General features: G+C 49.1%; 1 protein-coding gene across 1 annotated transcript in view; it reads right to left on the bottom strand.

The window, feature by feature from the left end:
- Positions 1–12,054, bottom strand: part of CACNA1H (calcium voltage-gated channel subunit alpha1 H) — a 419,417-nt gene that overhangs the window by 74,184 nt on the left and 333,179 nt on the right. Inside the window, exons 12-14 of the mRNA XM_084818118.1 lie at positions 11,594–11,779; positions 9,821–9,938; positions 5,161–5,316 (exon numbers count right to left, since the gene is read on the bottom strand). Of these exons, the coding sequence (XP_084674244.1) occupies positions 5,161–5,316; positions 9,821–9,938; positions 11,594–11,779 (460 nt within the window). The remainder of the gene's footprint in view (positions 1–5,160; positions 5,317–9,820; positions 9,939–11,593; positions 11,780–12,054) is intronic.

The following is a 12,054-nucleotide window of genomic DNA, read 5'->3' as shown; positions in this document are numbered from 1 at the left end:
CCCGTTGTTATGATTATTTTTTTATTTAGGGAAACAGACAGCCATTGAAGACATGTAAATGGAGCGGTGAGTGACAGATAGGGTCACCCTGTGTCCCAGAAAATCTGGGCCTCTTTCCCAGATACATGCGCATCCCTCTGCCCACCTCCACGTCCACCCCGGTCACCTCCAATCTGAACACAGCTGAGGACCAGGTTTCAGGATCAGCTTCAGCACCCCGCATCAAAAATCGTTCCTGCCGAGTGCTAGGGACTCTTGTTCAAAACGGAAGGGCAGCGTCTTCCAGTGGATAGCAGCATGATGCTTTGGGGGTTCCAGGACCCGCATAAGCAAAGACATTCTCCACACGATAGGGACAATTCAGCATGAGATATGGCTGGGCGATGGTGTACCATGGGGTGTGTGTGCATGAGCGTGCATGCATGTGCTAGGGAACCCATAATATAACATGTGGACCCTCTCTAAGGGAAAGGCTCTAACCATGTAAAGTAGGAAATCAAGTCCGTTCAGGGAAAAGCATCACTAACAGCCGTGCGGAGGCACTCTCAAAGGCGAGGCGCATCTCATTGCAGCAGTTCAAGCCAATTAGCCCGTGCTTTGAGCTAAACTTAACTGAGCCCCTCTGCAATGGTGGTTCTGCCATTTTTATAGGGTTGGTGGAGAATTTCTCCACGAATCTTCGGGAGGCTGAGTGCCGACGCATTTGGCCCCCCGAAAGTGTTGGGGAAATTCTCCGCAGGCCCCCCGCCCCCCCCGGATGGGACTTACCTTCGGCGAATGTCCCTCTTGGTGGCGGGTCCCGGCGGCGTTTCGGCAGTGTTTCGTCGGGGGCAGGGGCAGCGGCCGGTCTCCTGACCAGCTGCCGCCGCCGCCATTGCAAAAAAAAAAAGTAAAGTAAAAAAACAACAACACACCCGTGATAGGCTATGTGACGATTTACGTAGCCTATCACGGCTAGATTTCCAAAGTCAGCCGTGACAGGCTATGTAAATCGTCACGTAGCCTATCACGGGTGACTTTGAAAACAAAAACAAAAATGCGTACGCAAATGGTGGCGGCCCATGGGCGCCGCCATTTGCGTTCCTTATTTTGGCACGTCTAGTCTACGTAAAGATTTACGTAGACTACAGCAAAAATAAGGGAACGCTATTTGCGTTGCCCTTATTTTCGCCGTAGTCTACGTAAATGTTTATGTAGATTAGACGTGCCAAAATAAGGAACGCTAATGGCGGTCCCCATGGGAGCCGCCATTTGCGGATGCGCTTTTTTTTTTTTTTTCCCAAAGTCACCCGTGATAGGCTACGTGACGATTTACATAGCCTGTCACGGCTGACTTTGGAAATCTAGCCATGATAGGCTACGTAAATTGTTACATAGCCTATCACGGGTGTGTGTGTGTGTGTTTTTTACTTTTTTTTTCGCGGCCGGGTAGACGGGGCGCTCCTCCCCGGCCTGAATTTTGCCGGCGAGGGATGGGGCGCCTCCCCCCCAGCCTGAATTTCAGCCGGGCGAGGCGGGGCGCCTCCCCACCCTCGCCTGAACTTCGGGGGGAGAACCGAAGCGCCTCCCCCCCACCGCGAAGCAAGCTGCGGGACGAGGTAAGTCCCTTTCGTCCATCCCTACATTTTTAATGCAATCAGCCCAAGTTAAGTGCACAGAATCTCCTCAAGCAAAACCACCTTTTCTCTTCAGAAGAGCCCTAACTGAGGTTTTCTGTAAGAACGCTCTCACGCGGATGAGCGGCGGTGGTTGCCACCAGCTCAGTTAGCACGACGGCAATTATCATCTGACAAAGGTGAAAGGAAGCAGAAGACAGGGAGCAGGGAGAAGCGACGAGAATGACTCAGGGCAGCCTTCCCTGACCTGGAGCCGTCCAAACGTTTTGGACTACAACTCCTAGCATTCCCGTCCATTGGCCATGCTGACTCCAGGCCTTTACAACCGGAGCAAGTGCACCCCTTGATTCCACGTTGTCTCGACATGAGATTGGCCACTGAAAAGCCCAGTGTCTGAGGGGAGTGATGTGATGGACTACAGGTGGCGACTTCTAAGAGAAGAAGACTTAGGCCCTCACCTGGCCCCACCCACCTGGGCTGACCATTGGCTCCTCTCAGACAGGAAGGAGTATAAGAGGGCTTCCTGTTCCACTTGAGCCTGGCTTGAGCAACCAAGGCCTTCTTGAGCTCTGGCCAAGGCTGGCCCAAGACATTTTGCACCTGACGCAAAGGGCAAGGCAGTGCCACCTTCCATTCCTTGGACAGACTCTTGCTTCAACACTAGCAACAGGGTAGGCTCCGCTGGAACACCTGAGTGTGGCAAGCTAGTTTAGGGAGTGCAGGGCAGGCTGTGTGGTTCACACAGAGTTGTCCTCCAGAAGAGTGAGATGGCGGTGGAGGAGGGGGGCTCAGGAGGAACTGCTGGGGAGCTGCCACTGCTGCCCCCCCAGCTTCTGCCATCTGAAGCAGTTGCCTCACTCTGCCTCACGATAGGGCCGGCCCGGTGTTCCTATATCCTTGGTTGCTCTTTGGCCCTGACTAGTCAGTGCAGGCTCCAGGTTTTGGAGGGCCCTTGGGCAAGACACAGTCAATGGGCCCCCTCCCTTAGTTAGTCTACCTTCTCACTGCCATTGTCATCAACTGCTCTTGCCCCTCCTCCTCTTTCTCACCATGCTTGCTTGGCAGGCAGACAGCCAGGGAGCAAGCAGGCCGTGGCATCTCCTGCTCACCACCACCGTTGTCTAGGCCAGAGTGAGAGGCAGGTGAACAAGCGGGTTGCCACGGCGAAGAGGAGCAGCAAGTTCACAACAAGGCTCTTGTCAGTGGGCCCTCACTGCGGTATGGGCCCTTGGCAAGTGCCTGACCATGCCAACCCTTGATGCTGACCTTGCAGCTGCTGACTGTTCCCATAGCTCCTGGCTCGCTTCAGGCTGCTGGCCGGGGCCTCCCCTGGGCCAGGCCCTCTACTAAAGAGCCCCCTTTTTGTGGTAGCAGAGGGAAATTTGCTCTATTCATCTTCCCCATGTGCAGTTGAAAGTGGAACTAACAGCTCAAGAAGGAGATGATGGAACACGTTATTCCCCCCCCCGCCACCTCTTGAGGACCCGTACGTTGAAGAGCAAAGTTGTTTCTCATTCTGCACTTGAATCTTTCTGCTGCTAATGTCAACTGAGTATTCCAAAATGTTAAATGGCTGCTCTGTTCTTATGGAGCATGGAAAAAATAATATCCCCCCGATGTGATTAAAGCCCCTTTCCAAGTCATTATTCTTAGCTCAAGCAGTCTGAGTTTAGGTAAAGCTCAAAAATCATTTCCATACGCTAATGACTTCATAAAAGCTTCTTGATAAAATATGATCTTGAGATCATTATATTTCGGAGACAGAAATGGGGGTATAATTCTCACTTAAAACCCAAACTGCACATTAGATTTGTCCTAGGGGAGGCAGGCAGGAAGGATGGGCGGATGTCAAAGCAGGACTGAACTCATCTGTATTGACATAAGGAGAAAGGAATGGGTTCCCTGAAGGTCATGTTTACCAGGGCTGTGCACCACTTCTGTCCGAATCCCAAATCCCGAAGCGGACTGGGGTGATTCAGACCAAAGCGGTCTGGATCCAGAATGGGTCGGGAGTGGCATGAAATGGGTTGGATTGCTCTGAAGTGCTTCAGGCTGCTTTGGCCCAATCTGGACAGCTGCTTGCCCAGCTGGGTGAGCCCCTTCCTCCTTACCTGGACCCTTGCGGAGCACCCGCAGGAGCATCTTGGAGGGAGGCAACTCTTCTTCTTTTGGTAATTAAATGTTATGTAGATCGTGGCCGTAAAGGGGCCATCTGCATGACATTACAGGCGTAAATGGCCCGCTTACGCGCCTGTAATGTTGCATGGGTGGCCCCTTTACGGCCGCAATCTATGCAACATTTAAGTCCCAGAAGAAGAGTCACCATTTAAAAAGAAAATGGTGTCTCCCTGCAAGACAGCGATGACTGCGGTGGCTCCCCACAGGTAAGGAGGGGGATAGCGGGGCGGGGGCGGGGGAACACGTTGGCTGTCCAGATCCTGCTTTGGATCCGGAGGCCAAAGCGGGTCGGCCTGGCTCCAGTTCGGGCCGAGGTGGGTCTTGGCCAATGCAGAAACTCCAAACCAGCTTCCGGAGCAGGCTGTGGGGGTCCCTGCGCATCCCTAATGTTTACATGGCGTTTCTGTGGAAGGGCTGATTGGATGCCCATGGGAAAGTCAACTTCCCAGCAGTGAACTCAGAGTCGGCCATGCTGGTTCTCTGACACAAAGTACTGTCGTGAGTTTTGCTCTCCTACAACGGGAAGTCTGTCTCTCAGGGCCTGGCGCGGCTTGGTCATGGTCATCAACAATGGACACCAACGGGCCATTAAGTTGCTCTTTGGGCAAAGATGTCTTGGGGTGTATCATGACTCCCTCCCATACCTACTTGGTGAGAAGGGACATAGCACTCTGGCATTGAGCTCTGCCCCCTCAGTGGTAAGTAGATGAATTGTTTCCATTTTTGGGTGAATATTGATGAATAAAACAGAGGACTCTAAAAATGCTGTTGTCCTTTAGGGGAAGCTAGTTATCTTCAACAACCTGCAGACAAATATTATTTCCAGTTACCCGGAAATAACCCCACGCCTTTCCTTGCTATGAACTTGACTAGTTCCTCAGGTGAACTTGGTAAGTCTATTAATAACTAGTTCCACAGCTTCCTCTGAGATCTGTTGTGTTTTTCTTATAGTGACACTATATATTGCATGCTGTTTTATTCTCTGCCACTGAAATGAAATCTTGTATGCTGAATTTTTATGTCAGGCTTGGTATGTTGTTTGATGATGATGATGATTGGGTGTTTTTTTAATGTAGTCCAACATATCTGGAGGGCATTTCTAAGCCACCTAATACCAAAGTTCTCTGGGTGGCTTTCAGATGATAAAAACACATGTTAAACCCCCTGATTCACACCCTCCAGATGTGTAGTCCAATACATCCTGATGATGCCAAGTTGGGGAAAGCTGCTGTAGACAGACAGGCAGACAGGCAGACATGTCAAATGACATTAAACCAATGACAAAATTTGGTGGTCAAGACCCCAAAGCAGAAGGTTTTGTTGAGTCGCTTAGCGAAAACCCAGTTCAGCTGGGCTCCTCCCTTACCTCAGCTTGGAAGCCTTCCACCAAGATGGCGACCAGGAGGTTGAAAAGCACATAATTGCCGAAGGTCATCAGAGCAACGAAGTAGAGGGCTGCCCAGGAAGAGGTGGACGCCATCCCATTGTACAGCACCACGTTCCAGTCTTCTTGAGTGAGAATCTGCACAGAACAGGGTGGGAGAGACAGCAATCTCAGTTCGCTCCTTTTTTTGGCTTTTACAGGGGCGTTCAACCTGATATTCAAGCATCAAAATGGAGACAGAGTCCAAGTAGTTCCTATACTAGCTCACAGTTCCCACAATGGTGCCGCTACACCCTGTGAACATCCCTATAAATGGTGAGAAAGGAGTCAGGGTTGCAGGTATTTTGAGAAGCTGCACAACCCCACCTGGAAGACCTGAGCTCTAGGCTGTGTGGGTGAGCCATGGTTGCTCTTTGGCCCTGAGTACTCAGCCCTGGCTCCAGGTTTTGGAGGGCCCTTGGTCAAGACATCCTCCGTGGGCCCCCTCCCGCAGTGAGTACCTTCTCACCACCATGGTCACTAGCTGCTCTTGCTCTCCTGCTCCCCTTTCTCATCATGGCTGCCACTTGCTTGCTTGATAGACAGAAAGCCAGTGAGCCAGGGGGCGGGGGCAGCTACTTCTTCTGCTTCTCAGCACCATCGTCATCTGGGCCGGAATGAGGGGCAGGAAACCAGCAGGTTGCAAACTGGCGAAGAGGAGGAACGAGTCCAGGAGGCTCTTGTCAGTGGCCCCTTGGAAGGTGTCTGACTGTGCCTACCTTTGATGCTGGCCCTGTTGACGATACTGGGATAGATGGGCCAATGGTCTGACTCAGTATTAGGGATGCATGAGAAATTCGTTTCAGTTCATTTTTGATCAGGATTTTACCCTGTTCACATCCTCTGGACCAAATATGGACTTGGACACATTCTGAGGTCAAAGTTCATACATTTCCAAGCTTGCAATGTGATTCATGGACAGAAAAGAAAAAGAAAAACAACGTTTGACAGCATGTGTACATTTCAAAAAAGCCCACATTTCAAAACTGTGGGCAAATACGTTTTAATCATGGGAGAAGAATGCATATTTAAAAAATATACACATATAAAAATGAGCACTTCTGAAAAATGTGTACAGATGCATGCAAACATGCTTTAATCCTGGGAGGCGAATGTGTACATTTCCAAAATGCGCACAATTGTTTTTCAAGGAGCATGGATTTTCATGTGAAAAGAAAAGCACTATGCCCGCAATGTAATATAGACTGGAATCAGAATGAAGTTCTAGACGGAATCTGGACAACTTCAGCAAACTCACATTTTGCTGATTCACACATCCCTTATTCAGTATAAGGCAGCTTCCTATGTTCCTATGTTGCAAATACTCAGAGAACACAAGAAAAGCTTTGCTGGATGAGGCCAAGGTGGGTCTGTCTAGTTCAGCATCTGGTTTCCCAACCATATGCCTCTGAGAAGTCCCTAAGAGGGGTGCAAAAGGCACCAGCATTCCTCTGTTGAGTGTCCCTCAGCAACTGGTACAGTCCACCATTGATAGCCTTCTTCTCCAGGAATTTGTCCAACCCCATTTTAAAGCCATCCATATTGGTGGCCATTGCTACATCCTGTGGTAGCAAGTTCCGTAGTTTAACTCTGCGCTGTGCGAAGAAGTCCTTCCTTTTATTTGTCCTGAATCTCCCACCAATCAGCTTCATGGGAAGACCCCATTGGTATTTTGAGAGAGGGAGAAAAATGTCTCCCTGTCCACATTCTCCACACCATGCATAATTTTGTAGACCTCTATCACATCTCCCCTTACCCTAGTTTTTTCCAAGCTAAACAACCCCAGCTGTTGTTTAGCTTGGAAACAACCCCAACAACCCTAACCCTAACCTTCTCTCATAGGGGAAATGCTCCAGCTGCTTGATCACTTTAGTTGCCCCTTTCTGCACTTCTTCCAGCTGAAAAAGCACCTGCTCATTATGTAACTTCGTTATGTAAAAGTATGAATGAATTAGTAGCTGAATCCACTTACTTTAGTCTTCCCTCCCCATTTCTTTTCCCTGTGTAATCATACCTCTTACCTAGATTACAAGGGCCAAAACAGACATTACTTTAAATGTGTGTTTAGCAGCTATGCCTATTTTCATTTTTACTCTAGAGTAGGTGCAGCTGCTCTGGTCCAGTTGGGGATCCTTAGCATGGGGGGTGAAGGTGGGAGCTTTTAGAATCTGGATTGGGGCCTTGTGCCCACCTTAGAGTACACACAAAAAGAAGGCATAGCTGCTAGACACACATTTAAAGTAATGCCTGTTTGGGACCCTAGACATGATCAGAATATGTAAACCTCCTTTAATATTTTGGAAGAAAGGCCATTAAGAAATAAAGTTCTTGATCAGAACTAGAACTTCCCCAGAATGTAAAGAACCAAGGAAATATTATATATTATATACATGAGTGCCAGCGTGGTGTAGGGGTGAGAGTGTTGGACTGGGAGCCGGGAGATCCGGGTTCTAGTCCCCACTCAGCCATGGAAGCTCACTGGGTGACTTTGGGCTGGTCACAGGCTGTCAGCCCAACCTACCTCACAGGGTTGTTGCTGTGAGGATAAAATGGAGAGGAGGAGGATCATGTAAACTGCCTTGGGTTCCTTGCAAGAGGGAAAAAGGTGGGATAGAAATGCAATAAATACACACACACTCACAGACACAAACACACACAGAGGATTTGGGCTTTCACAAGAACTCCTTGGCCTCAATTAGTCCAATCTCAACGAAGACCACTGCCTTTGGAACTGCCGCAACACAGAAATGATCCATCAAGAGGTACATGACAGCAAAGAACAACCTTCAGCTGAATTTAGTAGTGAGGCTGGTGTTAACCTTAGTGGAAAGTGCCCAGCTCAGCCTTTGTGCCTCGTGCTGAATTTATTTACTGGCAAGATTTGCTGTGAAAATAGTGCTGGTGCTTCTATTAAGAGGAGGCAGTGGGAACACAAACTACATGGAGTTGATGTCAATTTCGCCCGGCAGTCAATTACTTAATCTCCCTTGCTTGTTCATCGAGACGAGATGGCCCGAAATCGGCAGAGCTGGCGTTCCCTCATTCTGGAGAATTGCGAAGTAATTTGCCCTCTAAAGGACGTTCATTTCATGAAGTCTGCCTAAATCTTGCACTTCCACAGATAAAAGGCTGGGAAGGTGACAGTGCTTACTAGAATCGCTCCTATTGAAGTAGGACAGGACCGTCCAGTCTTTGACCCAACAACACAAAGACCTGGTCAAAGGCAACCAGAATCCTCATATTCTACAGGTGAGGAATGCAGAAGAAGCTGAGACGTAAGCGAATAGCATGAGGCCGGCCATCGCAGTGATTTTTTCCCCACTTGCAATTTAAAGGAACAGAACGTTGTGCCCACTCTCTTGAGCACAGAAGTCCCATTTTCCAGCAGGGGAACACTGAGATATGAAATTGGACCATGGATCAGACAAGTGTAAGACTGCAGCCCTTTCGTTGTTGCCATTCTTAAACAACTGGGAGTTGGAAACTCTTGCTGATCTACTGCCAAGTTGCTCAAAGGGTTACCAGGAGATCCCAGTCTATCTTCTGCCATAAGCGAGAGCACTGAAAACCATCTACCACCAAAAACACATGACCAATTCAATTTAAAGCAGCCCTTCAAGGCAACATAGATCACAAGTGTCTGACAGAAGAGTTCTGCTGGGTCATTTAAGCCCAGAATTCTGTTTCTTACAGAGTCTGAGCAGGCATCTCCAGGAAGCCTCCAGGCAGGACATGAATGCAGCACCCCCTCCCGTCCTGCCCCCCCCCAGCAACTGGCATTCTGTGGCAGACCACCTCTGAACATGGAGGCTCCATTTAGCAGTCTAGGTAATGCCCAGTGACAGACTTCTTCCCCCTCTGTGCATTTGCCTCATCCTCCTTTGAGGGGGACACCACTGCAGCCTGGAACCGCAAAACACAGGCGGTGGGTTCCAGCGCCTGGCAGGCCAACAGACGTAGGGTGGTGGGCTGCATTCTGCTTGACAGGCTGCATGCTGGGCAGGACTGGTCTCTGCACAGATGTATTTGTCTGACTCCTCATCTTCAATGGACAACTACTGCCTGAATCCTGAGCTCCTGGCCAGCGTCTGGCCTTTGCCCTGCTCTGCTGGAGCCGGAATGTTTGCCTTGAGCCCCGCACTTTGGCTGGAACCCCCATACAGATGAGGCCGTTGCTTAAAACGGAACCACACAGTCCAGACAGAGTGGGTTTTAAATAAAACGTTTAACACTTTCTGCAAAACAGGTGCAGGGCAGAACTATACCCTCTTCTCCACTGTAACTACACCTAAGGACGTGCAATGGAAATAAATGAATATGCTTCCTCCTCTTTACCCCTCTCCTTACTCTATTTTCTCCCTTGAGTAAAATTTTTAGACTGCAATCCCCTCAGGGCAGGGACCTGATGTCTTGTACTTTGTAGAGCACCATCCAAATGGATGATGCTATATGACCAATGATGCTATTCTTAAGTATGGAAAACCTCTGCTAGCCATTGGTTACAGGGAACAAGGGTGCCGGAGTCCCAGAAAGACCTTGGAATGCAAAATGGAGGTGCTTCTTGGGACTGGGGGGGGGAATGTAGAAACTTTAGGGAACTTACCTGAAACACAGTGACGATAGCCCACAGCAAGGTATCGAAATTCTTCCTGTCTGGCATCGTGTCTCCCGTATCCGTTTTCAAGCCAAACTTGCACCCAAAAAGATGCATACCAAGAATGCTGGAAAGAAGAGAGACAGAAAAGAATTCTTGAAATGGGCCCCCAATCCAGCCTTCTGGGTTCCCCAGGTGGCCACGCCCCCTTCCCTTGCCCTCTTTCCTCCAACCTCCAAATGTTTGGTTGTCTCCCAGCATTTGTAGTTTTCTCCCATTCTAAAGGTTGAAATGTCTCTCCTGAGGCATAGGTACCGGTGGTATGATCTTTAGGGTGCAATCCTAGGCATCTTTAGACAAAAAAAGTTCTATAATTCCCAGCATATGCCGGGAGTTGTAGGACTTTTTTTCCCATCTAACATGCTTAGGATTGTGCTCTTAAACTAAAATATGCTGGTATGTTTGGCCTTTTGCCCCACCCCTTTTGCCTTCAACTCCACCCACCATTGGAAGGCAGGTGGCACTGTGGCATAGCAGAACAGCACAAATACACAAGTGGAAATAGCATTTTTGTTAGCTTTCTTCAAATAATACCACATTTTCTCTGCTCTAAAAAAAAACCTAATTGAAAGTACTCTTCAGACACAGAAGTGAAACTGGAGGGTCATGTTGTTGTCTGAAGAACCTATAAACAACCATGGATAGTGAAGGATGTGATCACAAAGAAGAGAAACAGGTTCTCAGGATGCATGACAGAATTTATTATAAAGAAGCCTGGCGATAGCAGACTGACACAGGAGACAATCTTTTGCTGAAAAAATCCGGCAGACTTTTTTCTTTACCCTGTGAAGAAGGCCTAGGCCAAAATGCACTGGGATTCTTATAACAAATTCTATCTTGCATCCTGAGAACCCATTTCTCTTCTTTGTGAGCTACTTTGGATGCTCACCTCCTTCTGTTTTCTAGGGAAGGATGAGCACAATAAATGCCTCCTGTAGAAAAGCTCTCTGCCACCATGTGTATGGTGAGTCAGTTGCATGGACGATCCTGCCAGGTGTGTGTGCGTGTGTGTGAATTCTACCACTCCTCTGGTTCCTCAGATTCCATTTCAGAAGCTTGGAAAGTGTGGAAAAATACTCCTCTCTGTGCAGCAGAACTATAACCTGCTCACTAGGAGTCCATATGTACATCGAGGTAATTTCCCCCTTGATAAATGGCTGCTTGGTATTTGCAAATGCTTGCTATGTTTCCTCTGAAATAGTTCGAGGTTTTTGCAACGTTCCACCCACTCCACCCCACCCGGCATTTTGCAATCAAAGTACATTTCGAAGAAGTTCTTGGAAAAGAAAGAAAAGCCACTGTGCTTCGCACAACAGTGTAAGTTTAGAGCTTCCGCCTATTTGAGGGCAGGAGGGTGGGCTGGGGGAGAATAATTCTCAATCCTCTCCGGTTTTTGGCAACGGCATCCTGGGTTTCAGTTGTGCTGCCTCGATGATGTTTGCCATCTATCAAGAACAATGGCACAATTGTTTTGCTGCCATTGTCACTTTGCCACCTTTATTTGTCTCCAGGGTGGCAGGATCCGGTGAAACAGTGAGACGCTATAGAGAAATCTATCTGCTGAGCACCAGCCTGTCAGTCTGTGGTGAGCTCAGCTGTCATCATGCTCGCTTGGCAACTGTGCCCCCCCCACTCTAATCCACACAGCACTGAGATGAACAAGGAACCAGTTAATTGAGGGGAGAGAGAGAGAGGGAGGGAGAAGCGCATGCCAGTGCATACCTGAAGATGAATATGAAGAGCATGAGCAGCATGCAGAAAGTGGCCACGTTGTCCATGGTCTTCATCAGGACGACCAGCTGGCGCCGGAGCGCGGGCATGAACCTCACCAGCTTGAGGACCCGGAGGAGACGGAAGGTTCTCAACACGGAAAGCCCTCCGTCGGATTGGCCAATGATCTCCCAGATGCTGTGGGATCAAACAAGAGACCCGTGAGCTTTGGCCATCTATCTCTCAGGGATGCAGAACCTCAGCAACAGGGGCCAAATCCAGCCTGCCTGGGTTCTCCAGAGGGTCCCACCCCCTCCCCATTCCCCCAGCCACCGACTGTGTGTGGGCTTCCTGGCTTTTGTGCTGTTTTCCCCCATTCTAAGATGTTGAACTGCCTCTCTTAATGCTTAGTTGCTGGCACAGCTTTAGGCTAAAATATCTGGCTGGGGAACACAGGCAGAAGGGTGCTGTTG

This window comes from Heloderma suspectum, chromosome 12, assembly GCF_057233095.1.
Source record: "Heloderma suspectum isolate Gila_16-S chromosome 12, 16-S_ref, whole genome shotgun sequence".
In the NCBI taxonomy this organism is placed as follows: domain Eukaryota; kingdom Metazoa; phylum Chordata; class Lepidosauria; order Squamata; family Helodermatidae; genus Heloderma; species Heloderma suspectum.
This window is presented reverse-complemented; position numbering and strand designations above follow the sequence as displayed.